This window comes from Populus alba, chromosome 17 (assembly GCF_005239225.2).
Source record: "Populus alba chromosome 17, ASM523922v2, whole genome shotgun sequence".
NCBI classification, from domain to species: domain Eukaryota; kingdom Viridiplantae; phylum Streptophyta; class Magnoliopsida; order Malpighiales; family Salicaceae; genus Populus; species Populus alba.
In genome coordinates this window covers 700,373-726,759 of record NC_133300.1, presented here as the reverse complement: position 1 = coordinate 726,759, position 26,387 = coordinate 700,373, and the positions used below count along the sequence as shown (strand labels likewise).

At 35.4% G+C, this 26,387-nt stretch overlaps 3 protein-coding genes and 1 pseudogene across 10 annotated transcripts; 2 read left to right on the top strand and 2 right to left on the bottom strand.

The window, feature by feature from the left end:
- The first annotated feature begins 130 nt into the window (after positions 1-130).
- LOC118037780 (probable thiol methyltransferase 2) lies at positions 131-8,666 on the top strand. 6 transcript variants are annotated; one of them, XM_073405639.1, is made up of 9 exons: positions 222-350; positions 2,019-2,242; positions 6,292-6,422; positions 6,545-6,631; positions 7,010-7,110; positions 7,190-7,289; positions 7,575-7,621; positions 7,751-7,829; positions 8,327-8,666. In XM_073405639.1, the coding sequence occupies exons 2-9, from the start codon at positions 2,020-2,022 to the stop codon at positions 8,378-8,380; spliced, it is 822 nt and encodes a 273-aa protein (XP_073261740.1). In that variant the 5' UTR covers positions 222-350; position 2,019; the 3' UTR covers positions 8,381-8,666. The 6 variants fall into 6 exon arrangements, with proteins under 6 accessions (XP_073261741.1, XP_073261740.1, XP_073261743.1 ...); XM_073405642.1 differs by lacking the exons at positions 6,292-6,422; positions 6,545-6,631; positions 7,010-7,110; ... (2 more) ...; positions 7,751-7,829; positions 8,327-8,666 and adding exons at positions 2,483-2,613; positions 2,741-2,827; positions 3,284-3,339; ... (2 more) ...; positions 3,986-4,064; positions 4,486-4,786; XM_035043879.2 differs by lacking the exons at positions 6,292-6,422; positions 6,545-6,631; positions 7,010-7,110; ... (2 more) ...; positions 7,751-7,829; positions 8,327-8,666 and adding exons at positions 2,483-2,613; positions 2,741-2,827; positions 3,239-3,339; ... (2 more) ...; positions 3,986-4,064; positions 4,486-4,786.
- Positions 8,667-9,104: 438 nt separating this feature from the next.
- On the top strand, positions 9,105-14,769 carry LOC118037782 (type I inositol polyphosphate 5-phosphatase 12). Of its 2 annotated transcripts, XM_035043886.2 has the most exons (11): positions 9,105-10,266; positions 10,526-10,778; positions 10,941-11,754; positions 12,099-12,223; positions 12,393-12,477; positions 12,626-12,785; positions 12,888-12,928; positions 13,015-13,282; positions 13,490-13,613; positions 13,706-14,066; positions 14,422-14,769. In XM_035043886.2, exons 1-11 carry the CDS (start codon positions 9,435-9,437, stop codon positions 14,767-14,769), a joined length of 3,411 nt encoding a protein of 1,136 aa, XP_034899777.1. In that variant the 5' UTR covers positions 9,105-9,434. The 2 variants fall into 2 exon arrangements, with proteins under 2 accessions (XP_034899777.1, XP_034899776.1); XM_035043885.2 differs by having other exon boundaries at positions 12,626-12,928.
- On the bottom strand, positions 14,678-20,104 carry LOC118037783 (ankyrin repeat-containing protein At5g02620). 2 transcript variants are annotated; one of them, XR_012168494.1, is made up of 4 exons: positions 18,796-20,104; positions 17,665-18,074; positions 15,650-16,861; positions 14,678-14,815 (listed from the first exon to the last, which is right to left on the bottom strand). XR_012168494.1 is itself a non-coding variant. In XM_035043888.2 (3 exons), the coding sequence occupies exons 1-3, from the start codon at positions 19,397-19,399 to the stop codon at positions 16,004-16,006; spliced, it is 1,872 nt and encodes a 623-aa protein (XP_034899779.1). In that variant the 5' UTR covers positions 19,400-20,104; the 3' UTR covers positions 15,518-16,003. The 2 variants fall into 2 exon arrangements, 1 of the variants encoding a protein (XP_034899779.1); XM_035043888.2 differs by lacking the exon at positions 14,678-14,815 and having other exon boundaries at positions 15,518-16,861.
- A 4,139-nt stretch (positions 20,105-24,243) lies between these two features.
- On the bottom strand, positions 24,244-26,371 carry LOC118037773 (polygalacturonase-like; annotated as a pseudogene).
- Positions 26,372-26,387: the final 16 nt, after the last annotated feature.

Below are 26,387 nucleotides of genomic sequence, written 5' to 3'. Positions count from 1 at the left end.
GAGCAAAACATAAATATAAAGTTACGGGCTTTATGCAAAAAAGGAGCCAAATTTAAGCCTTAAGGTCTTCGGTTGAGACCCGAAAGGCCATATCAAGTCTGGCTTTTCTTTTTTCGGGACACCCTTTAGCATGAGACTCCTCTCTTCCTCTTGGGTCTCACTCTCAGTGGCATCATCAACAACTAAAGCAGCTGTTCCATATAGAAAATTGTGGATTGGTGCCCCAAATCTGAGGATGGACAAGAAGAGAGAAGAAGGAAAGGAGCCAGGTGAAAAGGAGAGAGAGGGTAGTTTTAAATTCAAGCCCGATGTTCATCAAGTGCATCAACTCCTAACCACTGAGATGTCTGGTAACTTTCTCTCTTTTTTTCTTATAGAGAACTGCCTTGTTTCCACTAAAAGTTTTCAAATTTGCTTCAATTTCCAGTTGCTTTTGAAGGAAAATCGCAGGAAAAACCTAGAAATTTAAGTGTGTTTTCTTCAAATTCCAAAAGATACTGGAAAAAAAAAAAAGAATAATAAAAAAAGAGACACCTTGCACATACACATCTTTTTGTCAATTTGTGGCATTATCTTCTCTTAAAATACATGACGCTGTTACATTCCTTGTGCATTACTGCATGTTGTTTTTGATGTATGTGTACATTAATTATACACACAAACTTACGTTGATTTAAGAATTTTATGATTAATTCTAATTAATTTTGCTCAAGTGTAGTATCCTTACGATTATGTATAAATATGATATATATTTGTAAAGTTGATCCTATTATCCATAGATGTTTAAAGTTAGTGCTGAATGATAGTATTGACTAACCGGCTAACCTGGCAGTCCCTCTAATCCCAATTGTCCTAATGTTAAACTAGATTTCTACACATGCTTTCATCGTGAAAAACCTAGAAATTTAGGAGCATGAAGCTCTTCTAGGGGTCTTAATGATGGTGGTGATGGTAAAATAATGTTCATAGAAACTTGTTTTGCTTACGACAAGTCAGGATACCATAGATTGTCGTCGCCATTGTAAGTAGAAGAATGCTCAAAACAACGGGACAACATGATTGAGAATGTTGATGAGAAACCTATAGAGCTTGCTATATTTATGTCAGAATTGGACAATTAGACCACCATGTCATGTATATTCCGACGTTTTTGTAAGTATGTAACAATTGCTAAAGAGATCAATTGTTCAAGATGGGATTTTTACTGTACTATATCAAAAGATAGTTAAATGTGGATTTACATAGTTGATTTTCACAGCTTTTAGTTATTAGTCTGCTTTTTTTTAAGGCTTCGAGAACTACTCTGTTTTTTATGCCACTGCAATCACTTATTATATATATATATATATATATATTATTATACCATATTAAAACCTGAGGGAAAACAACCGTACATTTATTATGGATATATACTCATTATATTGTGAATAATATTATAAATATAAAGTATTTGCACTATAAATGACATTATAACATCTATGAAGGGTATTGTTTTTTTTGTTTGTAAGTCAGAAAGCATTGCTAGGTCATTGCAAGTAAGACTTAATAGCGTTGGGTCTTGCTGCCACCAAGATCTATTTTTAAATTTATTTTTTTTTTATTTTTTTATATGATAAAGAGAATAAATTGATGAATTTTTTTTTTATATTATATAAAAATTAAGTGGTGATAATTTTTTTTCAAATGGAAAACAAATTGATAGGTTTGTCGACATGCTAGAGATTTCAAAGAAAAAGGCAGCCAGCCTGAGTTTTGCAGACAAAAACTAATGGAAGAAGATGAGGAGAAGGTTATTTTGGTGTGGTTATTTTCAATGGTTCATTCTATTTTCTAGTGAAGTCTAACCATAGAAAAAATACAAAATATATTAAAATATTAAAACTAAAAAAACTTCAAAAATTTAAAAAAACGAGAATATACCAATATCAAATAAGCAATTTTGATAGACCCATCCTTGAACCATAGTTTGAAAAGGACAATTAAACGGTAATATTTATGGTTGGGAAACCTTTTATTAGTATGAGGCTCCTCTCCTCCGTCTCTTGGGTCCCATTCTCAGTGGCATCATCAACGCCTAAAGCAGCTGCTCCATACATGCAACTGTGGATTGGCGCCACAAATCTGAGGATGGACAAGAAGGGAGAAGAAGGAAAGGAACCGAGTGCAAAGGCGAGAGAGGCCATTATTGAATTCATGCCTGACGTTCATCAAATGCAACAACTCGTAGCCACCGAGACGTCTGGTAACTTTGTTCTCTCTTTCTTATAGAGAACTGCCTTATTCCACTAAAAGATTGCAAATTTGCTTAAATTCCAATGAGGTTTGAAGGAAAATTCAGGAAAAGCCTTGAAATTGAAGTGTTGTTTTCTCTTTTGGCTTGATGTCATGTGATTTCGTGTGTCTAAAGTTTTGTTGTTTGTTTTGAGTTCAAAGTACATGGTTATAGAGATAAGTCATCGTGTCTATAAATTATGTAATCTAGGCGGTTGGGAGAAATGTTGGGAGCAGGGATTGACACCATGGGATTTAGGACACCCAACACCTATCATCTTACATCTTCATCAGACAGGTGCCCTTCCTAAGGGCAGGGCTTTAGTCCCTGGATGTGGCTCTGTAAGTTACTTTTTTCAGTATTTTTATGATCTCTTGCATGTTTATGCCCCCCCCCCTCCCTTTTTGTTTTTTTGGTGTAAGTTTCAATATGATCCTAAAATTAGCTATATGGTCGAATTTTGCGCAGGGTTATGACGTGGTAGCAATGGCATGCTCTGAACGCTATGTTGTTGGATTGGACGTCTCGCACACGGCTACTGAGAAAGCAATAGAGGTAAGAGCAATCTGCTTGCCAATTCTTCAAATACATTGCACATAACAATGTGATTATGATCAGATTAAAGCAAAACGCATGGTAGAGGAAATTAAGACCGTTTGTATTACTAATTCCCTTGTGTTCCCAATGGAATTCAATGAAAGTACTAAAAACGCATATCGATTTAAATTTCTATAGCTCTTATTTAATCCTGAGAAGCCTTGATCTAGTGTTACTGAAAAAGTCAGTTGGTAACAGAGTTGGGAAAGTCACCCATATCCGTGGATTCTAAAGTCAACAAAACGTGTTTAACTAACTTAACAGTTTCAGATCAGAATGGTTACCTAAGTTAAGAAATTAAAAGATTCATGGTTTTAGTTTCTATTGCTTCATTACTTATTTTAATTCTCTGTTTAAATATTGAAACAGTTGTCTTCCTCATTACCAAATTCAAGTTACTTCACATTCTTGAAGGCAGACTTCTTCACTTGGCATCCACCTGAGCTGTTTGATCTTATTTTCGATTACACGTAAGTCAACTTGGTCATATGCTTGTTTAGTCTGTGAGATGGGTTGCCTGATATGAACATGCTAATGGAAAATCTGCAGGTTCTTCTGTGCTATCAAACCAGAGATGAGATCAAGATGGGCGTGCAAAGTTCAAGAAATGTTGAAACCTGATGGAGAGCTCTTAACACTGATTTTTCCGGTACCGATCTTGATCTCCTACATATTTTTATAGTTTCTCTCCCATTTTGGCAACAAACCCTTTCTTTTTCTTTGAAGGAAGCAACAATAACTTGACTCATAATTATAAAACACTCTAGTTTCTTAGCTCTGTTTAATTTGGAGTTATTATGAACACTGGAGGATGGCTTTTTCTTGGGATTGTCAAGTCCATACTAAATACAAGTAAATCAGCTCAATTTATTGTGATCCTCGCTCTTTTTTATAACCAGTGGCTAATATTCCTATATAATCTTAACTATTTGGCAGATCAGTGATCATGTTGGTGGGCCCCCGTATAAAGTATCAGTCTCCGAGTACTTCTCTACCTAATTTTTTTTTTTTCCTTCTGCTTCTAATCTTATTAGTTATTACCATGACCTATAAGATTCTTGGTTGACAGTTTATTCTCTTCTTAGAATATTGAATTTATCATGTCTTTTCCCCTAGCTATGAAGAGGCGTTGCATCCCATGGGCTTCAAGGCAGTAACCATTGTTGATAATGAACTTGCTATCGAAGCTCGCAAGGTACACTAGCAATGTTTTATCGTTTCGTGGTTTTCTGCTTGCAAAAAGGTCATGCTTTTCTTGCAATACAGCTTAATTCTCAGAATACTGTATTGGAAACTGATTTTAAAGATGTCCATTAGAGCACCATTGCCGTTCATTTTGATAACATTTGTGAAGGGTCTTCTGGATTCAGTCTAGTAGAGCAACCACCACTCACCACTCACCATTGTTCCATGCTTTATTGCGAACTACCATTGTTTTTTTTATCAAAATTATATATTTAGGAGTTTGGTGGTAGTCCCTTCATGATTATGGGTTTTCTCCCTACAGGTGCTTTTTTATAGCACAAAGGATTTTTCTTTGTTGAAATGAATTCTAGAGTATTGCAAAGATCTTGAAGAGACTTGAGAAATTTATTTTTTCTTGAGCATTGCTGCAGGGAAGAGAGAAATTTGGGAGATGGAGGAGGGATACAACCCAATCCTTAATTTGACGAGTATACAAACACTCTTGATGCACGATCCTCATTTCTTCGGGAGGAGGGCACACTGAGCATCGACATGAATGATGGTTTCTGAAGGAGTTGAAGCGCCATCTCCTTGCTGCACAAGATCCACGCCCATCACTGACTTGAATCCTCTGGGATTCTATTCGCATGTGAATGTCTGTTCTATCACTTACAAGTGAGAATAATATCAACCTTGAAGAATAATATGATGAATGTCTGTTCTTTACATTGATTTAAGCGGTTCAATACCAAACCAAGATTGTTTTTGACATTAATCATAAGAAAATATATTGATGTAATATTATTCAAATTTTTTTTATAATATATAAAAATGATTTTACTATTTTAAATTTTTTGTAATCTCATTTAAAAACTGTCTTCTTCTTCTTCTTTTTTTTTTTTTTTTTTTTTTTTATAATCAACATTAATTCTTGAAAAACCATACTAATTTTTTTTTTATGGGTTAAGTGGGGATTTAGTTGGCATTATGAAAATATTACAAGATATTGTTTAAAATCTAAACCGGTTTAAACAAATTGACCTGGAATTCAACCAACTAACTTGTGGTCTAAATTAGTTCAGGTTGAAGAAAAAAATAAAAAAAATAAAAATTCAAGTGATTCGGTTAAAAACTGAGGTTGATCTTGTGACAAAAACATTTTGTTAAAGAAAAAAAAAAGGAAAGAAGCAAAAAAAAAATAAAAAATCTCAAAAAGCATGAAAAAACAGCAAAAAAAAAAAAAAACAGCTTAAAAAAAAAACCTAAAACTAAGGCATCATTGTTTTGTTTTACTATGAACTACATTGTGCAGTTCACAGTAAAACACTGATATCTTTTAATATATGTTATAATTTAACATTAACAAACTAAATTAAAAGAAAAAAAATAATAAAAAAAAGTAAAAAAAAAATTATGGGTTAACTTGTTCAAATCAGGTTAATCTATTAAACCCGAAAAACATATCATGAAAGTCTGATAGTTAAATAAAAAAAATTTAATATTTATAAACTAAATTAAATAAATTTTTTTATTAAAAAAAATCTCAAAAGATATAAAAAACAACTAAAAAAAACAGTTTAAAAAAAAATAATAATAAAAGAACCCTAAAACTAAGCCATTAGTATTTTAGTTTATTGTGGTCTGTAATGTGTAGTACACAGTAAAACTTTACTGATACGTTTTAATATATGTCATCAGTGTTTTGTTTTACTGTGGACTGCACATAGTCCACAGCAAAACAATTATCCGTTTTAGTATATTTTACAATTCGTTATTAGTATAAGACTCTTCTTCTCCTTCTCTTGGGTCCCACTCTCAGTGGCATCGTCAACGCCAGCTGCTCCATATATGCAACCGTGGATTGGCGCCACAAATCTGAGGATGGACAAGAAGAGAGAAGAAGGAAAGGAGCCGATTGCAATGGAGAGAGAGGTCAGTGTTAGATTCAAGCCTGAGGTTCATCAAATGCAACAACTCGTAACCACCGAGACGTCTGGTAACTTTATTCTCTCTTTCTTATAGAGAACTGCCTTATTCCACTAAAAGATTGCAAATTTGCTTCCAATTCCATTCGGGTTTGAAGGAAAATTGCAGGAAAAGCCTAGAAATTGAAGTGTGTTTCCTCGTTTGGGTTGATGTCATGTGATTTTGTGTGTCTAAAGTTTTATTGTTTGTTTTGAGTTCAAAGTACATGGTTATAGAGATATGTCATCGTGTATGTAAATGATGTAATATAGGCGGTTGGGAGAAATGTTGGGAGCAGGGATTGACACCATGGGATTTAGGACGCCCAACACCTATCATCTTACATCTTCATCAGACAGGTGCCCTTCCTAAGGGCAGGGCTTTAGTCCCTGGATGTGGCTCTGTAAGTTACTTTTTCAGTATTTTTATGATCTCTTGCATGTTTATGCCCTTTTTTTTTGTTTGGTGTAAGTTTCAATATGATCCTGATTCCTGAAATCAGCTATATGGTCGAATATCGCGCAGGGTTATGATGTGGTAGCAATGGCATGCTCTGAACGCTATGTTGTTGGATTGGACGTCTCGCACACGGCTATTGAGAAAGCAATAGAGGTAAGAGCAATCTGCTTGACAATTCTTCAAATACATTGCACATAACAATGTGATTATGATCAGATTAAAGCAAAACGCATGATAGAGGAAATTAAGATCGTTTGTATTACTAATTCCCTTCTGTTCCCAAAGGAATTCAATGAAAGTACTGCAAACGCATATCGATTTAAATTTCTATAGCTCTGATTTAATCCTGAGAAGCCTTGATCTAGTGTTACTGAAAAAGTCAGTTGGTAACAAAGTTGGCAACCGTATCCATGGATTCCAAGTTGGTTTCAGATTAGAATGGTGACCTAAGTTAAGAAATTAAAAGATTCATGGTTTTAGTTTTTATTGCTTCATTACTTGTGTTAATTCTTCCTTTAAATTGTGAAACAGTTGTCTTCCTCATTACCAAATTCAAGTTACTTTACATTCTTGAAGTCAGACTTCTTCACTTGGCATCCACCTGAGTTGTTTGATCTCATTTTCGATTACACGTAAGTCAACTTGGTCATATGCATGTTTAGTCTGTGAGATGGGTTGCCTGATATGAACATGCTAATGGAAAATCTGCAGGTTCTTCTGTGCTATCGAACCAGGGATGAGATCAAGATGGGCATGCAAAGTTCAAGAAATGTTGAAACCTGATGGAGAGCTCATAACACTGATGTATCCGGTACTGATCTTTATCTCCTACATATTTTCACAGTTTCTCTTCCATTTGGCAACAAACCCTTTCTTTTTCTTTGAAGGAAGCAACAATAACTTGACTCATAATTATAAAACACTCTAGTTTCTTAGCTCTGTTTAATTTGGAGTTATTATGAACACTGGAGGATGGCTTTTTCTTGGGATTGTCATGTCCATACTAAATACAAGTAAATCAGCTCAATTTATTGTGATCCTCGCTCTTTTTATAACCAGTGGCTAATATTCCTATACAATCTTAACTATTTGGCAGATCAGTGATCATGTTGGTGGGCCCCCGTATAAAGTATCAGTCTCCGAGTACTTCTCTACCTATTTTTTTTCCCTTCTGCTTCTAATCGTATTAGTTATTACCATGACCTATACAATTCTTGGTTAACAGTTTATTCTCTTCTTAGAAGATTGAATTTACCATGCCTTTTCCCTTAGCTATGAAGAGGTGTTGCATCCCCTTAGCTTCAAGGCAGTAACCATTGCTGATAACGAACTTGCTATCGAAGCTCGCAAGGTACACTAGCAACGTTTTATCGTTTCGTGGTTTTCTGCTTGCAAAAGGGTCATGCTTTTCTTGCAATTCAGCTTAATTCTCAGAATACTGTATTGTAAATTGATTTTAAAGATGTCCATTAGAGCACCATTGCCGTTCATTTTGGATAACATTTGTGAAGGGTCTTCTGGATTCAGTCTAGTAGAGTAACCACCACTCACCATTGTTCCATGCTTTATTGCGAACTACCATTTTTTTTTATCAAAATTATATATTTAGGAGTTTGGTGGTAGTCCCTTCATGATTATGGGTATGCAAGATGGGATGGACTGATGGAGGATCCAGGTGTGATTATGTGCTTGTGCAATGTGCATGGCTTATAATGTTCTTCATCTTTTCTCCTTACAGGTGCTTTTTTATAGCACAAAAGATTTTTCTTTGTTGAAATGAATTCTTAGATTATTGCAAAGATCTTGAAGAGACTTGAGAAATTTATTTTTTCTTGAGCATTGCTGCAGGGAAGAGAGAAATTTGGGAGATGGAGGAGGGATACAACCCAATCCTTAATTTGACGAGTATACAAACACTCTTGATGCACGATCCTCATTTCTTCGGGAGGAGGGCACATTGAGCATCGACATGAATGATGGTTTCTGAAGGAGTTGAATCGCCATCTCCTTGCTGCACAAGATCCACGCCCATCACTGACTTGAATCCTCTGGGATTCTATTCGCATGTGAATGTCTGTTCTATCACTTACAAGTGAGAATAATATCAACCTTGAAGAATAATATGATGAATGTCTGTTCTTTACATTGATTTAAGCGGTTCAATACCATACCAAGATTGATTATTCAATTTTACTATTTTTAATTTTTTGTAATCCCATTTTAAAACTGTCTTATATATAATCAACATTAATTCTTGAAAAACCAGACTGTAAATTTTTTATGCGTCAAGTGGGGATTTATTAGTTGGCATTATAAAAATATCACAAGACATTCTTTTAAAATATAGACCAGTTTAACAAATTAACTCGGAACTCGATCAACCATTTTGTAGTCTAAATTATTTCAAGTTGAAAAAAAAAAAAACAAAAATAGTAAAAACCCAAGTGTTTAAGTTAAAAAACCGAGGTTGATCATGTGACAAGATAAAAACCAAACAATTAATCAGTTGATTTTTTTTATATATATTTTAAAAAGAAAAAAATTTTATCAAAAAAATTTTATTTTAATTTTTTAAAAGAAAAAATCAACCCGGTCAATCTTCTCAATCCGGCCTGTGCCTTGCAGTGGTCGGGTTTTAAAACCACATTTAAGGTTGCAATTAAGCAACTAATTAGTCTAATCTAAATATATCATTAGATACAGTCCCAGAAAAGCAACGTAACATTCCTATCCGTCCACCCATCAGCATAATACGCCTAAGTCTTCGCTCTCTCTATTCTCTGTCTCTGCCTCCTCCTCCCCACCCTCTTCCTCGTGAACAACTCCAAACCAAAGTGCTCTCCTCTTTCCTTTAGAGTCATTCTTCCCTTCCTTTTCTTCTCCTTTTCACCTTTCAATCTCTCTGTTTCTCAACCTTTCCAAGAAATATATGATATATCCATCTTGATGATCATCAATGGGTCAGGATAGAGATGTTGACATTTTTGAAGATGAAGATAAAGAGGCTTTAAAAGGGCTATCTCCTGTCCCTCTGCCGCCGCGAAATATCCACTCTTATAGCCAGCAGCTACGTGCAACCTCTTCAGGACCTACTACTAAAAAACACCATCCAGGTACAAGAAAGCACAGTCTTGATGACATCCCTAAACCTGTGCTTTCTGATCCTTTTTATTATGAATCTTCTTCCGACGACGATGCATTCTGCCCACGCTCCTCTTCTCCTTCTAACACCACTCGTTCTCGTGGTGGCAGCGGTGAAGATTTCTTCGTTGGTGCTGAGGATGATCAGCTCATGCAATTCCAACCATTGCCTGAGTTCATTGCAAATGGTGGCGGGACTGGAATCTTTAAGTTTCCAACACGTTCAGCTGTGCACGCTGGCCGACCGCCTTGTCTAGAACTCAGGCCACATCCTTTGAGAGAAACTCAGGTGGGGAAGTTTTTGAGAAACATTGCTTGTACCGATAAGCAGTTGTGGGCTGGTCAGGAGTGTGGGGTAAGGTTTTGGAGTTTTGAGGATGTATATGAGGCGGGATGTGGATTAGGTGGGAGAGCGAGAAGGGGTGATGAAGATGCTGCACCATTTTTTGAGTCAGGGAATACCTCACCTACAATGTCTTTAATCATTGACAGTGCAAATAGATTGGTTTGGAGTGGGCACAAAGATGGGAAGATTAGGTCCTGGAAAATGGATCAACATTTAGATGATGCTAATTCTCATTTTAAGGAAGGATTATCATGGCAGGCTCATAAGGGTCCTGTTCTTTCTATAGTTATGAGCTCTTTTGGTAAGCTAGCTTTCATTATATTGCCTTTTTGGAAAATGATAATCACTATTCTTATTGGGGCATAACACCAGCTATCTGTAAATTTCATGAGCAAGAAAATCTTTTAACGGTTTAATTTCATAATCGTTGATTAATAATCGTTATTTCAAAGAACAACTTACCATCTTATCTTTTATACTTGCCCAAAACCTTTGATAAATTTGACATGATCTTGCTTTTCAAGGTTCTAATTTTAAACTTTGTGTTTTGATACATGTAGGTGATCTGTGGTCGGGTGGTGAGAATGGTGTTGTTAGGATTTGGCCATGGGATGCCATTGAGAAATCTCTTTCTCTTTCACCAGAGGAAAAACATATGGCTGCTTTATTGGTGGAGAGGTCTTGCATTGACCTCAGGAGCCAAGTCACTGTAAATGGTGCCTGTAGCATATCTTCTTCAGATATAAAGTGCTTGTTAGCTGACAATGTTAGAGCTAAAATTTGGTGTGCTCAGCCTCTTTCCTTCTCTCTTTGGTATTTTCTTTTCCTCCCTGAAGCTCCTAGAATGTCATGAGTTCTTTAAAAATCGTCGATAAATGTTTAGTTTTTGGGCATTGTTTGTACCACTAGGCTATGAAATGGCCATAAGTTGCTTCAAGTTACATGTGAAGCTTTATAAGATTTATAATTCTGCAGGGATGCTCGTACAAAGGAGCTTCTGAAGGTATTCAATACTGAGGGTCAAATTGAGAATCGAGCTGACCTGCCATCAGTGCAACAGCAAGATCAGCCAGTAGAAGATGAGATGAAGGTAAAATTTGTAGTCCCATCGAAAAAGGAGAAATCTGGGGGATTTCTGCAACGTTCACGTAATGCTATAATGGGAGCAGCAGATGCTGTTCGCCGAGTTGCAACCAGGGGAGCAGGAGCATTCGCAGATGATGCCAAGAGAACAGAAGCACTAGTGCTGACTATAGATGGAATGATCTGGAGTGGATGTCCTAATGGCCTTCTTGTGCAGTGGGATGGGAGTGGAAATCGTTTACTAGAATTTAATCATCATTCTTCTGCTGTCCAATGTTTTTGCACTTTTGGAACACAGATATATGTTGGCTACGCAAGCGGTGTTATCCAAGTATTGGACCTGGAGGGAAAACTGATTTGTGCATGGGTTGCTTACAGTAATCCTGTGCTAAAACTGGCAGTTGGAAATGGATATGTTTTTAGCTTGGCAAATCATGGTGGAATACGTGGATGGAGCATTGCATCTCCAGGACCTATTGACAGAATAATACGATCAGAAGTAGCATCGAAAGAACTAGAGTATACAAGAAGAAACAGTTTCAGAATTTTAGTTGGTACATGGAATGTCGGTCAAGGAAGAGCATCCCAGGATGCACTTAAAGCATGGTTAGGTTCTACTGCATCAGACGTTGGCATTATTGTTATTGGGTTACAAGAAGTAGAGATGGGTGCGGGTTTTCTTGCAATGTCTGCTGCAAAAGAAACAGTAAGATCTAGTTGATCTGCTTTCATTGCAATGCATGGTCATTTGGTTTCTGTTCTCATTCTCTATCATTTTTAATAATTAATGTAGTTTCATGACAAGTTGACTCACAAAGAATACATATAGGTGCTTGAGTGAATGTTTAGCTGTATAAACACAAATATTGATGCTAGATAAACATCTCTAGAGCTTAGAAAAATCGACGCTGTGGATTTGAATATCAAGAATTTCAACCATGTTCAATGTAGGGGGGAATTTCCTTTCCTTTTAATGTAGCCTGATAATTAGTTGAAGAGATTTGTTCAATATTGTACTGCACATTATCTTGTTTGCTTCCTGCTTTGTAGGTAGGACTTGAAGGGAGTGCCATTGGTCAGTGGTGGCTGGACAATATAGGAAAAGCCTTAGATGAAGGAATGGCTTTTGAACGTATGGGTTCCAGGCAGCTTGCAGGCTTGCTCATATCTCTTTGGTAAGTAACTGTGACTATAGTTTGTGTTGCCGATTTAACCTGTTATTTTCACACGAAACCTCCAGTCAGTCTTTTCTCCTTTGAAGAAGCATCTTAATCCTGTCTTCGTGTCCCAAGGGTTCATAAATTTTATAGTTTGTCGCATCTTATATTCTGAGTTCTCAATTAGGGTAAGAAAGAATCTCAGAAAACATGTTGGTGATGTTGATGCTGGGGCAGTTCCCTGCGGCTTTGGACGAGCAATTGGCAATAAGGTATGAATGTCTACCTTCATGATGCTTATTTGCACATTACTGGCTATCACCTGTCACTAACATTTAAAACCATCTTAATTGCAGTGTGCACATTTTAAAATTGTTGACTATCTGTCTTTTTTCATAATGTTCTAATATGTCCTTGCAGGGAGGTGTAGGTTTGAGAATTAGAGTTCTCGACAGGATCATGTGCTTTGTTAACTGTCACTTGGCTGCACATTTGGAAGCAGTCAATCGCCGCAATGCTGATTTTGATCATATTTTTCGAAATATGTCCTTTGGTCGGTCATCAAACCCTTCGGCAGCTGGTATGGTGCGATTCTTGTTTTTGTGTTGCGTTCTTGCCTTCTCCACATTTTTATTTTGGCTGCTTTATGTTTCTGGTTCCCCCCTGGTCCTTTCTATTGCAGCTGGTGTCTCAACTGCCGGTCACACAATTAAGGGAACAAATGTACGTTCTTATGACCTTTTTATAGTTGCTAGCAGAATCTTTATTGGGTATGACCTATGAGTTACAAGGTAGTGGTGCTTTCACAGGCTGCTAGTGCCAACACTGAAGAGCCAAAGCTTGATTTAGCTGAAGCAGATATGGTGGTATTTCTTGGTGATTTTAATTACAGGCTTTTTGGTATATCATACGATGAAGCAAGGGACCTTGTTTCACAAAGAAGCTTTGACTGGCTTCGAGAAAAGGATCAGCTCAGAGCAGAGATGCAGGCAGGGAAAGTTTTTCAAGGAATGCGTGAGGCACTCATTGTGTTCCCTCCTACTTACAAGTTTGCAAGAAACCAACCAGGTTTGGGAGGTAAAGATTCTGCAGAAATGGTAGAAGTTTTCACATCCCTTTAGTTCAGATGCTTCACATTACTGGAAATGATCTTAGTCTTGTTCAGAAACTCTTAAAAGATTTCCTTGATCGAGTTTGCCTATGAATTGTTATTCCTTTTTGTTAAGCAAAATTTTCTGCAAGTATCATTCAACCTCGACTTTTTACTATGTGGATTATCCACAGGATATGATTCTGGGGAGAAAAAGCGAATTCCAGCATGGTGTGATAGAATAATATACCGTGACAATCGATCAGCTCCAGTGTCCGAATGCAGTTTAGACTGCCCTGTGGTCTCATCAGTTATACAGTAGGTTTCACAATCGGGTGATTTTGATTCTTCCCTTTCCCCTTACAAGCAATCGTCAATTGTTTCTGATATTTGATTTTCATGGCCAAAAGGTATGGAGCTTGCATGGATGTCATAGAGAGTGATCACAAACCTGTCCGCTGCAAGTTTCATGTTCAAGTTGCCCATGTTGATAGATCAGTTAGGAGACAAGAATTTGGAGAAGTTGTCAGGTTCAATGAGAAAGTCAGGTCTATTCTCGAGCAATTGGGTTATGTACCAGAAACCACTGTCAGCACCAACAGCATCCGCCTTCAAAGCCAGGACACAGTCATCTTGCGAATCACCAACAAAGACGTGAAAGAAAAGGCTGTATTCAGAATTGTTTGTGCAGGTGTTTGCACTGTCAACGAGGATGAAGACGAGAGTACTTATCATTCACGGGGTTCGTATGGCTTTCCAAGATGGCTCGAGGTACTTTTCTTATTTTTAAACTGGAAGATTGTAAAATTAACTGCCCTAAACCCAAGCCACACAGCAGTATCAGATCATGCACGACCAGCAAGTTTGATGGCAAAGTAGCAAGGACATTTCGTCTGGAAAAATATTCTTTAACTTGTTCATGATCAGATTAGTTTTTGGGAACTTCATTTCCACCTGCTTCACTATAAATCTTGAAGAGTTTGTGTTCATAATATACAATTTGTTTTAGGTTTACCCCCCTCTTCAGCTTTTATACTGTTGCTTTCAACCATTCTCTCCATATCTGATTTCAAATGAATCTTTTCCTTTTATTCTGAAGTAGCTTCTTTCTTGTGTCTGGATATAGGTCACACCAGCAGCAGGCATAATTAAACAAGATCACTTTGTGGATATCTCAGTACATCATGAAGAGTTCCATTCCTTAGAAGAGCATTTTGATGGAATCCCACAAAACTGGTGGTGCGAAGATACACGAGACAAGGAAGCTATGTTGTCTGTGAATATCCAGGGCAGTAACGCAACAGAAATACAAAGTCACCAAATCATCGTTAGACACTGCTACTCTGCCAAGACAGTGCGTATCGACTCTATATCGAACAATTCTCGGAAAGGCCAAGGAGGCTCTGTTCACCGGTCTGACCTTAGGCAACAAAGTGGTTCCTCTGATGCTGTTGATGATTTCCGAGATTTTTGAAGCTTTAGTGAGGCCTCGTAGAATTGGACAGGAATAGATACATCACCTGGAAGCAGCACCCAGAGAGCTTAATCCGAAATCTTTTTTATGTAAATACATGGAGAGTGGTCTCCATTTCATCATGTTGAGAACAGGTTCCGTTTGTTTATGGTGATTTGCATATGCTGATGTCAGGTGGAAATTTTTTACGTCATTCATTTTCAAAGAACAGAAAAACACAAGCATTGTAATCGATGCAAATTGCACTAAATGGTCTTTTCTACGATTGCAGTAAAAATGTTGATATTCAAATGCCAGTTTTCTTCGTGTAAGATTGGAACTATTTTGCATTTTGTTTTCACCTGTTGTAGCATTAATAGGGAGCTGAATTAGAATCATTTCCCTCTCTTGCGTTAATATTTAGTTTGTAAATCCTGCCATGCCATTGTTGAATCTTTTTAATTTCTAAATTTACTTGACTGAGAGCTCTTTCAATATTGTGATAGTTTTTGTAGTTGTAGTATAAAAAAAATATGTTCCCAAAAAGCTACAAGTTATAACATTTTTGTAACCAGAGTTTTAAAAGAGTTTTACGGTGAAATTATGAAAACTGGTATACGTTAATCAACCTAACATTTTCAAAATAATAGTGGGAGCAAAACACAATTTCAACCATACTGTGCCACACTGCCAAATGAACCTTAAAAACCTAAGCACAGATTTTTTTTTTTTTTTTTCCAGCTAACATTAGATTCAAGCAAAACAGGGATGGAAAATTACTTCCATGTGGTAAGCTTTTCTCCATTAATTAGAGGGATCCTGTTATTACTACATTTTATACATAGTATGCATATAATTCAAGCAGACCCTTGTACAGTTTCAGTAATTGACACCTTTGTACCTGCTTTGAGCTTCGATTGAATCTGTAGTGAGTCATCAGGTTCAAATTCATACTAGATTTGAGCTCATCCAATAGGAAACCACAGAGCAACCAGCAGGAGAAGGAAACCAAAACCCTGTCAAGGAAGCTTTCTCAGAAGTTCATGTACAGCCAAAATGAGGAGATCAATGGCTTCCTTCAATTGCTGAACCTGAGTATTCCATTCATCCCCTAGTATTATTAAGTAAATCCACATCTTGGCTCCACTTCTGAAATTAAATACTATAACCACCAGAGTATGAGCATAGCTATTTCATATATAGAGTGAGAAGGAGGTCATAGAATCCCGCTTCACTTCTCCAAATTCTAAATTCTTCAGAGTGCATACATCCTCCGATATTCGCTGTTCAAAATCTCTTGATCTGATTCCACAGACATAGAATAAGAACCAGGCCGAGTTTCCCTCCTTATATTCCTTAACTTTGATTCTTCCATCTGATGTAAAACGACACAGTAGCACATGGAGCCGATTGTAGCGAGCATGATTAAGCAACCAATGACTGTTGCATAGATAGCAAGCCACCTGGAATTCTTACCCACCACCACATAAGTAAGAGAAATAAAGGCTGCTGAAATGAAGAGGCAAGCAAGCCACATGAGTTTGTTAATAACAAACACAAGCTGCTTCTTTGCCTTTTGTTCAATCACAACAATAGATGTTTGGACTACAACGACAGCCAGGGAGATGAATAATGCCAGGCTGTCAAATACAAAGAAGACTAAGAAAGCAGGATTTCTTGCTACATGGGCTTGCCCAGTTGCAGCTCCCTTGGTCTTCTCCTCAACATACTGGCCAGGCACGGTGAAAATGGCTGCAAAAGCAACTGTTGCAATGAGAACTGCAACAATAGTCGCATTGTTTATAGCATTGTTGAGGCCACTAATGTGGAGCTTCTTCAGCTTCTTGGCGATTTTCCGCACTCTGACGCCAGTTTGACGGGTCTGTTGGAGCTGGGACTGGACATCATGTTTTATGTCACTGACAGTCTGCTTTAGTTGCTTTGCGGGATTTGGGGGCTTTCCACAATCTTTGGAATTGCTAGCCCCTGCTTTCTTTAAAATGGAGACAAGCTCTTGAATTCCAAGTTTTTCTGCAATGTCAAGTGGGGTCTCTCCAGCTTTGTTAATGGCATTGATGTTAACACCCTCAACCGATAACAGACAATGCACATTCTGCAATTAAATGAAGAATCTCAATAAAGGTTGCCAAAAACATATAGCTTTTTGACCATAGGGGAAAAAAAACTAAAAGGGCATATAAAGAGAAACATGATGTTATCTGGTTACAACATAAGATCTCAATAATGCCATCATAAATAGTTTATTTTGTCACATCATATTTCAGAGATACTCCACCCAAAGTTATGTGTTATTTTCATTACAAGTGTCTTTTGAGATTACTTTCATCATCAATCAATCAAATTTTCAAAATTTGTAACATACTACAAGGTATCTCCTTAAAATCTGTTCAATGTATCACACAATAATGCCTGAGGTTTTCACTGAAAGTCTGGATTTCAAAATAGGAAACCGCAAATGATAGCCAACTCCATAAGCTATTGCCAGGCAATCGGTTTTTTTTTTGTTGACATTATTATGCAAATCATTTCCGACATTGTTTGAGAAATAGGTTGAATAAAACAAACAGAAGTTACTAATAATGCATTTTATCATTTCTCAAAGTTGTTTGAATTTAACAGACTGAAGCAATAAGCTTTAGGAAGGGATCAGATTGTTAAGAGTAGGTCACTTACTGAGCAACTAGAGTCATAATCATGACAAACTCTACTGAAGTTTTTTTCATCTTACCTATAGAAAACTTAAGTTGTAAGGATCACTGGAGTTCATATATATATCACTATTGAATGCGTACGATGGAGCATAATTTATCACAGAACATATCCTGCAGTGCTGTAGTCACTAAGACATATAGCTAGCTAAAAAGAAGGGTGAAAGATAAAGAAATGACGAAGCACCTGAGTACGGCCTTTCATAACTGCAATATGCAATGCTGTGTTTCCCTTATTGTCTTCCACATGCATAACAGTGCGGTCAGGTTTTAGCAATTCTAGCACAATTTCCTCATTTTGCCCTTTCACAGCCATGTGCAGTGCAGTTTGTCCTTTTTTATCTGTTCTAAAACCAGTGCTTGGATCCTTACTTAGGAGGGACCTCACAATTTCCAAGTGCCCCATCCTTGCAGCTGTATGGAGGACAGTCTTACCATTATTCCGGGCAATCTTAACAAGATTCACGTCTGTTTCTAGAAGAAGATTGACCACATCAATGTGCCCTTGAGTCGCAGCTGTGTGTAGAGCAGTTGTACAGGATAAATCTGTTGTCATGACCAAGTTGGGGAATACACGCAAAAGCTCTGTCAAGACATCTGCAAGGTTTTTTAAAAAATCAGAAGTGACAACCTAAGAGTTTTTCAAGTAGCAGAAAAATTTATCTTGCAACGCAGATCTCAACACAGCCACTAGTCTCTAGATCAGATAGAAAAGGTTTTCAGTAGGTTCATAGCCAAAGTAACAATGCAAGAAATTCTCCGAAAAATTCTAAGCAGAAAGAGCACGATAGAAATGCATGAACACACTACTATTTAAATACAGAAAAAAAAAATATCTGGAGAAGAGAAGTCCTGAAACTACTTTGAGTTCGAATTTCATGCTCATCACAAAAAAAAGAAGAAGAAAAAGATATACATGAAAATTTCATGCTCATCACTCGAAAATCTAGAAATTCATGCATGCTTGGGTTCAAAAATCCATATCCAAGGCTTTGAACCTGAAACAGGCTAACCAGAATCCTTGTAGCTCATATATATGAAAAACACCTGACGTGTCTCATGAAATTGGGGGATTTTATCATCTTCTAGACATGATTTGCATAAAAGTTAATTGAGGTCTTTCTTCTCTTATCAGTAGATGAAAAAATTTGATACAGGAAAAGAATGAGAGTAATTCATAGGAAAAATGATACATGGGGATAATGAAGCCATTTTATCAGCTCAAACGAGTTAATGACCGTTACTCAAAAAACATACTACCAAATAATTTTAATGGAGAACGGAAGTTCAAAAATGCAAAATCAGAATGATTTCTCACCAAGATGACCCTGCTTTGCAGCCACGTGGAATGGATCATACCCATTCCTAGCTGCAACAGATGCAGTCTCCAGGTCGATATATTCCAGCATTTTAGCAACAACCCCAGCATGCCCATTCTCTGCTGCTGCATAAAGGGGAGTTTCTCCGTCTTGATTCTGCGTTGCCAACAGAACCTTCAAGTCATTACCATCAGAATTCTGAAGAATCTCTCTAACTCTACTCAAATTCCCCGTACGTGCTGCCAGATGAATTTGTGAGTCTCCTCGCTTTCCAGGTGAATCTTTAGGCTTTTTCCTCTCACCACCACCAATAAAACTAAGTGGTCTCTCCATCACCACACGAAAGCTCTTCTGTTTCTCCAGAAATCCACGAAAACCCTTCTCTACTCCACGAAAACTGGGGTGTTTTTCCATCATCCCATGAGAAGTTGACCCATTTTCTGTCACACCATGGAAACTCGGGTGTTTTTCCATCACCTTCTGTTTATTTGGTATTCCTTGAAAACTCACTTGCTTTTCATACACTTTCTGTTTGTTTGTTATTCCACGAAAACTCTGCTGCTTTTCCATTGTTCTTCCATTGAAACTGCTTCGTCTCTCCATGGTCACACACAGTAGTATCTCACACTATTATCAATCAATCTCAAAGCCAATCCCCTGCTCCTAACTGAAACCTTGATTCTTGATTTGAAACCCAGAAATTACTTTCTTTTCTCCATGATCATACACAAATCAAAGAAACTTCCCTTATAATACTCTAAATCTTGATTCTATGGATTGTAAAGCAAATAACTCATTCTCATTTCACCATGATGAAACATGAATTTCAAACAAATCTCACTCAATCTTATCCTTAAAAGTCTCTATATGTACTTGAAAACCCAATTTTCAAAACCTAGAAGAAACAATCACCAACTTCTTTTAGATGATAAAGTCTTGAACTTTGATAAGCCAAACTGAACAGCATCCATCCACTGTAGATTTCCAAAAACACTTTCTTTCTCACTTGTCAAGATGATAATCATTCAAAAACAGAACACCCACAAAGTGAAATGAATTTTGAATACCTGATGTGAGAAAAGAAATCCCGAAAACTGAAACTTTCAACTTCCTCAATATTAAATATGAAAAAACCAGTAAGTGATCTCCAAGAAAGCTCAACAAAATCTAACTAGCTTTGATAACCAGAAGCTGAAAGTGACAAAATATCATCAGCAAGAAGCTTTTGTCATGTTTTTTCTTCCCTCCAAGTGAACCACTGAAAAATGCTATCCTTTTGGCGTCAGCTATTTAGTATTTACCATTTCTGTATTTATACCTGTGACTGTCAAAGAGATCCTTAACTGTATCCAAGAGAGAGAGAGAGAGAGATACGCCTTAACCACTGTTATTTTTTATACTTGTCAACTATATCCTTAATTGTATTCTTCTCTTTTTTTTTCACAGGATAAAAAACATGTTAATTTGCATCACCAATCTAGTGTTAGTACAAAAGTGCTTCTCGATCCATTTATTCACCTCCAATAATTTACCAATTTTATTTTCTAAAAAAAGTAGTCATCAATATCAATAAATATTCATTGAACAACAACATTTTGTGGCCACTCGGACAATTTCTCAGCCGCCATTGTTGTCTACTTCATAAACATACAAAAACTTATAAATGGTGGGGGCACCTTTCGACCCACAATGTGGAGAGAAAAAGAAAAGTAATGAAAACTTTTTTCATAAAAAGTATTACTAGCAAATGGCAAACTGACAAATTGATGAACAAATTAAATTAATTTAAATTAAAAAAACCTAAAAGAAAGCCAAGAAAATAAAAGTGTGTGATTCTGCACGTTCTCGCCCTATCTATCCTCTCCACCGACCATTTTAGCTCATGTTTTGTGCTTCACAATTAACCGCCTCTATCTTGTCTTTTAGTAGCGTTAGATTAACGTCATGAAATATAAAAAGCACACATAATAAAAACAAAAATAAATATGATTAGAAATATAGAGATATAAAAATAAATGTATTTTTCTAATAATTTTAAAATTGATTTTTATATTTTTAAAATAGAAAGTATCCAGAAGATATGTTTCTAGAAATAGTATTTATTATTTTTATAATATCATTGAAAAAAATTTAATTTCAAAATTATTTAAATAAGACATGTAGGAAAAAATGATTGTTAGCATAATTTTAAAAATTTAAATTAGGGGTTGATTCGAGACAAAGCTCGGGTTACTAGTCAAGATCCAGGTCAAGGATTGAGTTGACCCGAGTCAATGTAAAAATAAAAATAGTTATTATTATAATTTTAAAATTCGATTTGAAAGTTAACTTAAGACAAGGTTTTGGTCATGAATGGGGTGGACCATTAACCTGTATCAACATATTAATAAAAATGATTATTATCATGGTTTAAAACCGACTCGGGATCGACCTATTGTAAGGTCCAATTCATGTGTTAATAGGGTCAACATGAGTTGATCCAAGTCAATATAAAATAAAAGTAATTATTATAGTAATTTAAAAACTTGATTCGGAAGTTAACTTAGGGCAAGACTTAAGACATGGATTGAGAGGATCAACTCAAGTTGACTCAGGTCAATGTAAAAATAAAATTTGTTATTATCATAGTTTTAAAACTCGACTTGGAAAGCAATTGGAGCAAAATCTAAGTTATAGGTCAGAAGAGTCAACATGAGTTGATCGAGTTAATATATAGATAAAATTATGTTCCTGTCTTATTTTCCATCATGTCTTTTTTATCTTTATTATCTCTATCTCTTGAGCTAATAATTGAAGAATATAAATGATATATCAATTGTGAGGGTGATAATATTTAAGAATATATACTTATTTTCTAGATTTTTAGGGTTTAAATTTTAAAATCAATATCGGATTAGTGTAGGGATTTGCTCTTAAAGAGAATTTAGTCTCAATCAATATATAAAATATCCAAGAACACCCATTATTTTAAATAAAAAAATTGTGATAAACTAAGTGAATGCTTTTTAATTTTTTATTTGGCAATAACAATATTTCAATCTTTTGACATGGAGTACTTGTGCTTTCTATCCATGTATTTGCTCAACCTTGAATATTAAGCAAATAGACATATGGACATGACTTAAAGGCAATCCATCCACATCCCAGGCACATTTATATAATAATAATAATAATAATTTTGAAGAAAAATCAAGAGAATCCAATGGGGGCAAGTGATGGAAGGAAGAGAAATTGGAGTACGTAATGTTAATTACGTAATATAAATTTAGGCAGGCTTGGTGTGTGGTACAGCCAGCAACATTTGGAGGCATGTTTCGCTACTGTTAATTTGTCCTTAATACGTGGACTAGTCAAAGCTGGCAAGCTGTCCATATAATTTGACCTTTTTCAATTTCGAACCAAACCCCATCTCATCATAGAATGAACAGCTTAACTCAAATTAATCAAAATATTTTTTTTTAAAATTACAATGATATTATTTTGATTTATTTTAAAAATAAAATAAAATAAAGTTTAAGTTTAATATTACCTCGTACCATTTTTAATAACAGTACCAAATCTAACTAATTAAAGCTGTTTTTGTTGCGTGCATAGGTTTGGTATAAGGTTTTTCACCTCCCTTTAAGTTCATAAATCTGAGCATTACGATTAATATTTTAAAAAATTGTTATTTTAAATACACTACGCTAGATTATGCTTTTAAAATCATTTGAGAAAAATAATAATTTCAATTGATAAATAATTTGATTTAATTGAAAGCTATAATAAACAATGATAAAAATCTTTACAGCCATTTTATAGTTTCTTCAATTTTCTTCCCTTTTCACCATCGGTTCAATGCTTTTGCACATTATAGCAAATTTCCCTTTCCCTCTATGCTCTTTGATATATTTTTTATTTGATTAAGTAGATATTTTATTAAATTTACACGTATCTTGATTAATTTTATAATTTTTTAAAGTTAATAATTATATAAATTTTAATAATTCTAAAATTTATAAAAATGAAATAAATAATTTTAAAAAATAAATTTAAAATCTAACTAATTAATTTATATTTTTAAAGTTGATTTTATTGGATACTTGCTCATGATCATTAAGGTGTACCTTTTTAAAAAATATATATTTTTCTTTCTTTGGTTTGCAATTAAGATAATAGTATTGTACAAATGATGAAATAGTAATATTCAACATAATATTAAGTGTGCTTAATTACGCGTGTCTAAATCTTGTCTCGGAGATGGTGACTTGTGCTGATTAAGACCTTAACTAGAATTTAGTTAGTGGACTCTAATCTCTTTGAAAATGAACCCATTTTTTGACTGGTGTGCCTAGAGATGCTAAAATACTATATTTCATCTTTGAAATCAAATGATTTACGACGGCCTAACTAGTGCTAATTACCAGCTAATTAAGATCTCCAATTTAATAAGGTGTTGAATAATAATATAACAATCGATTGGATACATGTTAAACTTGCTACCTAAATTTGACCACAAACACAACTTTTTAATCGCATCATGCAAAAGAACAAGAAAATGTGAAAGAAAATTCGAAAACATTTTCAATTTTGACCAAAAGTTTGTCACTTTTTTTGGTAAAAGGATGATACTACCCGGCTCTCTCTCTCTCTCTCTCTCTCTCTCTCTCTCTCTCATTTGATATTCATCACCATGCATTGTGAGGTCACCAAGAATTGTTGAAGCGATGAAACCTGAGAACGCGTGGACTTTTTTCTCCATTTTCCCTTTTCAATCTGATTAAAAGAGAAGGATATGCTCAAAGGAAACTTCTATTAGCATTTACAGAGATATTGTCAAACTTGGAGAAGAGAAGAGGTAGACGATACAACTATTTTCCCATTTGACCATGACTAGCTAGGCTTAGCTTTCACAGGAGTTGAAATTAGGCACTCTCTCATAATACATACACATAAATATCTTTGATATATATATATGGAATTCAAACCTCACAAAAAGCTAGCTAAAAGACCCGCCCCATGGATTTTAGCTTATATAAATAAATATTATATATTTCATAGAGACTCTTCGATTTGAAAAATCAAATGGTTTATGAATTACTTTATTAAAATTAGATAACTTTTGAGTATATTCTAGCCAACAACGAAAGTATATAGTAATATATTCTGATATATATCTTTTATTTTAATAATAAAAAAATTATTTAAATAATATTCCAAAGATAGACTGTTTTTATCTTTTTAACTAAATATATCTAAGAAACATTCCCCCCTTAGAAAATAAATGGTATCATCACGACGTAATATGCAATATTTTGATACAAAATTCAACAGCTACGTACAATTGAAGAACAATATTTACTGCCACACTCAATCATGTTAGCTTTAATAGCTGCTTACACATGCATGGTGTGTTTCACTTTCACCCACTAATCCAAAATAATTAAGATAATCATCAATCCTAATTATTATATACAACTCTCAGGCATAAGCACTCCACTGATGGTTCCACCTATGTTCTTACATGATGATGTTGCTGCTGTGTTCGTGTAAGTGAGTTTTATGTCTTGTAATTTGATTCCTCTGCAAGGATTACTGGGGCTGCAATCAAATGTCACAGCCTCTGGTGTTGCTGATGTTCCTTGTATGTTCCTGTATGTCACTTGACTAATCTGCACCCCAGAGCTCTATTAAATTAAACACAAAAAAAATTAATTAGATTTCATCATATGAATTAAATACATTAATTAATTAGCTAATTGAAATACTGTAATTAATTACCTGACCAGGACAGCCCTGGTTATCTGGGCAATAATTTTGGTCAATGATAATTGGGTTCTTAACATTTTTCATAATCAAGTTTTGGAACACAACATTCCTCACAAATCCATTGCTGGGCCTAGCCCACGATTTTATCCTTACACCATTGTCTGATCCACTGAAGATTGAATTTGTTAAGGTTATATGTCTACACCATCTTCGTTGAATTCCTTGCCTAGACTTCCAATGCTGTAAAATTAAGGTACAACAAATTTAATTAATCAATCAGAACCACTTCAATGTTGTACTGGTTAGGATTCTTAATTTGCAGTTAAAACAGTCAAGAAATGTTATCATATCCTTTTTATTACGAAAGAATATAAATTCATTCACTCGAAAACATCATAGAAGTACTAAATTTATTTTCATATCATATATTATTTTTGAATACATTTCATCTGTTTGAGGACACTAAAGATGAAAAAATAGGTTACCTGATACCATGTCCAGGGCCACACTTAATGCTGCTCATGAGCAGGTTCCTAGTGCTTGGACCGATTGATATGCAGTCATCTCCTGTCTGAAGTGTGCTGCCGGTACGTGATTGTAACTCCGGTCGGTGTTTGCACGTGAATACCGTCGGTGTTAGGGCTTTGGTCTGGAGCAATTACCCTTACATTTCGACCAAGACATTGTTTGCAACTGTTGATGATAACAAGGTGCATTTATTGACTGTTGGATTGAAATGTCAAAGCCGCTAATCAGGATGTCATTTGCCCAGTTGAATGTTATAGACTGCATTAACAAATTCATCCTATTGTTATAGACTGCATTAATTGAAAATATATATAATGCAACTTGTTAAAATACTAAATTGATTTTTTAAACTTCAAATGTATGTATGTATATATGTAAACTCACACACAACACACTTACCCTAGCTCCGACAGGGCAATTCTGTCCAGATTTCCGGCAAGCCCAGAAGCCAGCACCTTTAGCATCAAGGTGCCACAAAGACAGAAACTCGATTGACTTTTATGAACAAAATCCAGTACCCTGAGTTGCCTAAGAGCAACGATAATCTGCAGGAGCTACAAGGGTTCCATCTATCTGAACCGTAATTTTATTCTTGCATGGACCTCTAAACACTGTTGCCTTGAGCAAATACCTTCCTTTAGGCACATAGATTGTGGATGGAGAAGCTGAGCTACATGCAGCTGACCATGCCTTAAGAAAGGGTTGCGTTGAGTCAGTTTTGCCATCCGGTTTTGCACCAAACTTGATCACATTATAGGATGCAGAAGCTGCATTTGATTGCTGAAAAATGCAGAAAAGGGAAGAGTACTAAATATGAAACAACAAACTTATGCCATAGAAGAGAGAAATTATGAGCTAGCTAGGGATTTCAGTTGGAAAATGGCAGTTAGGGAAAATAATTATAGGGAGTGTATGGTGGTTTCGGATCGACTCCTCCAAATGTTGTAGCCAGGGATCTTAATTATTGCCTGAATATTTGTGAGCTCCCAAATGATTATTATTAATTAAAAGAACATTAAACTTGTCATCTTGAACTTCAACAATTTTGCACTTCTCATTATTAAGCCTATTTGTTTTTGTGTTTTCAAAAATATTTTAAAAAAAATTTAATTTTTTTTATTAATTTTAAATTAATATGTTTTTATTGTTTTCAAATCATTTTGATGTGCTTGATATTAAAAATAATTTTTTTAAAAAATAAAAAAAATCATTGACATATGTATTTTGATAAAAAAAATTATTTGCAAAACAACCATAACTTCATTACCAAACAAACTTGATTATATATACGGGCCACATGCTTTTTTACAAGTTA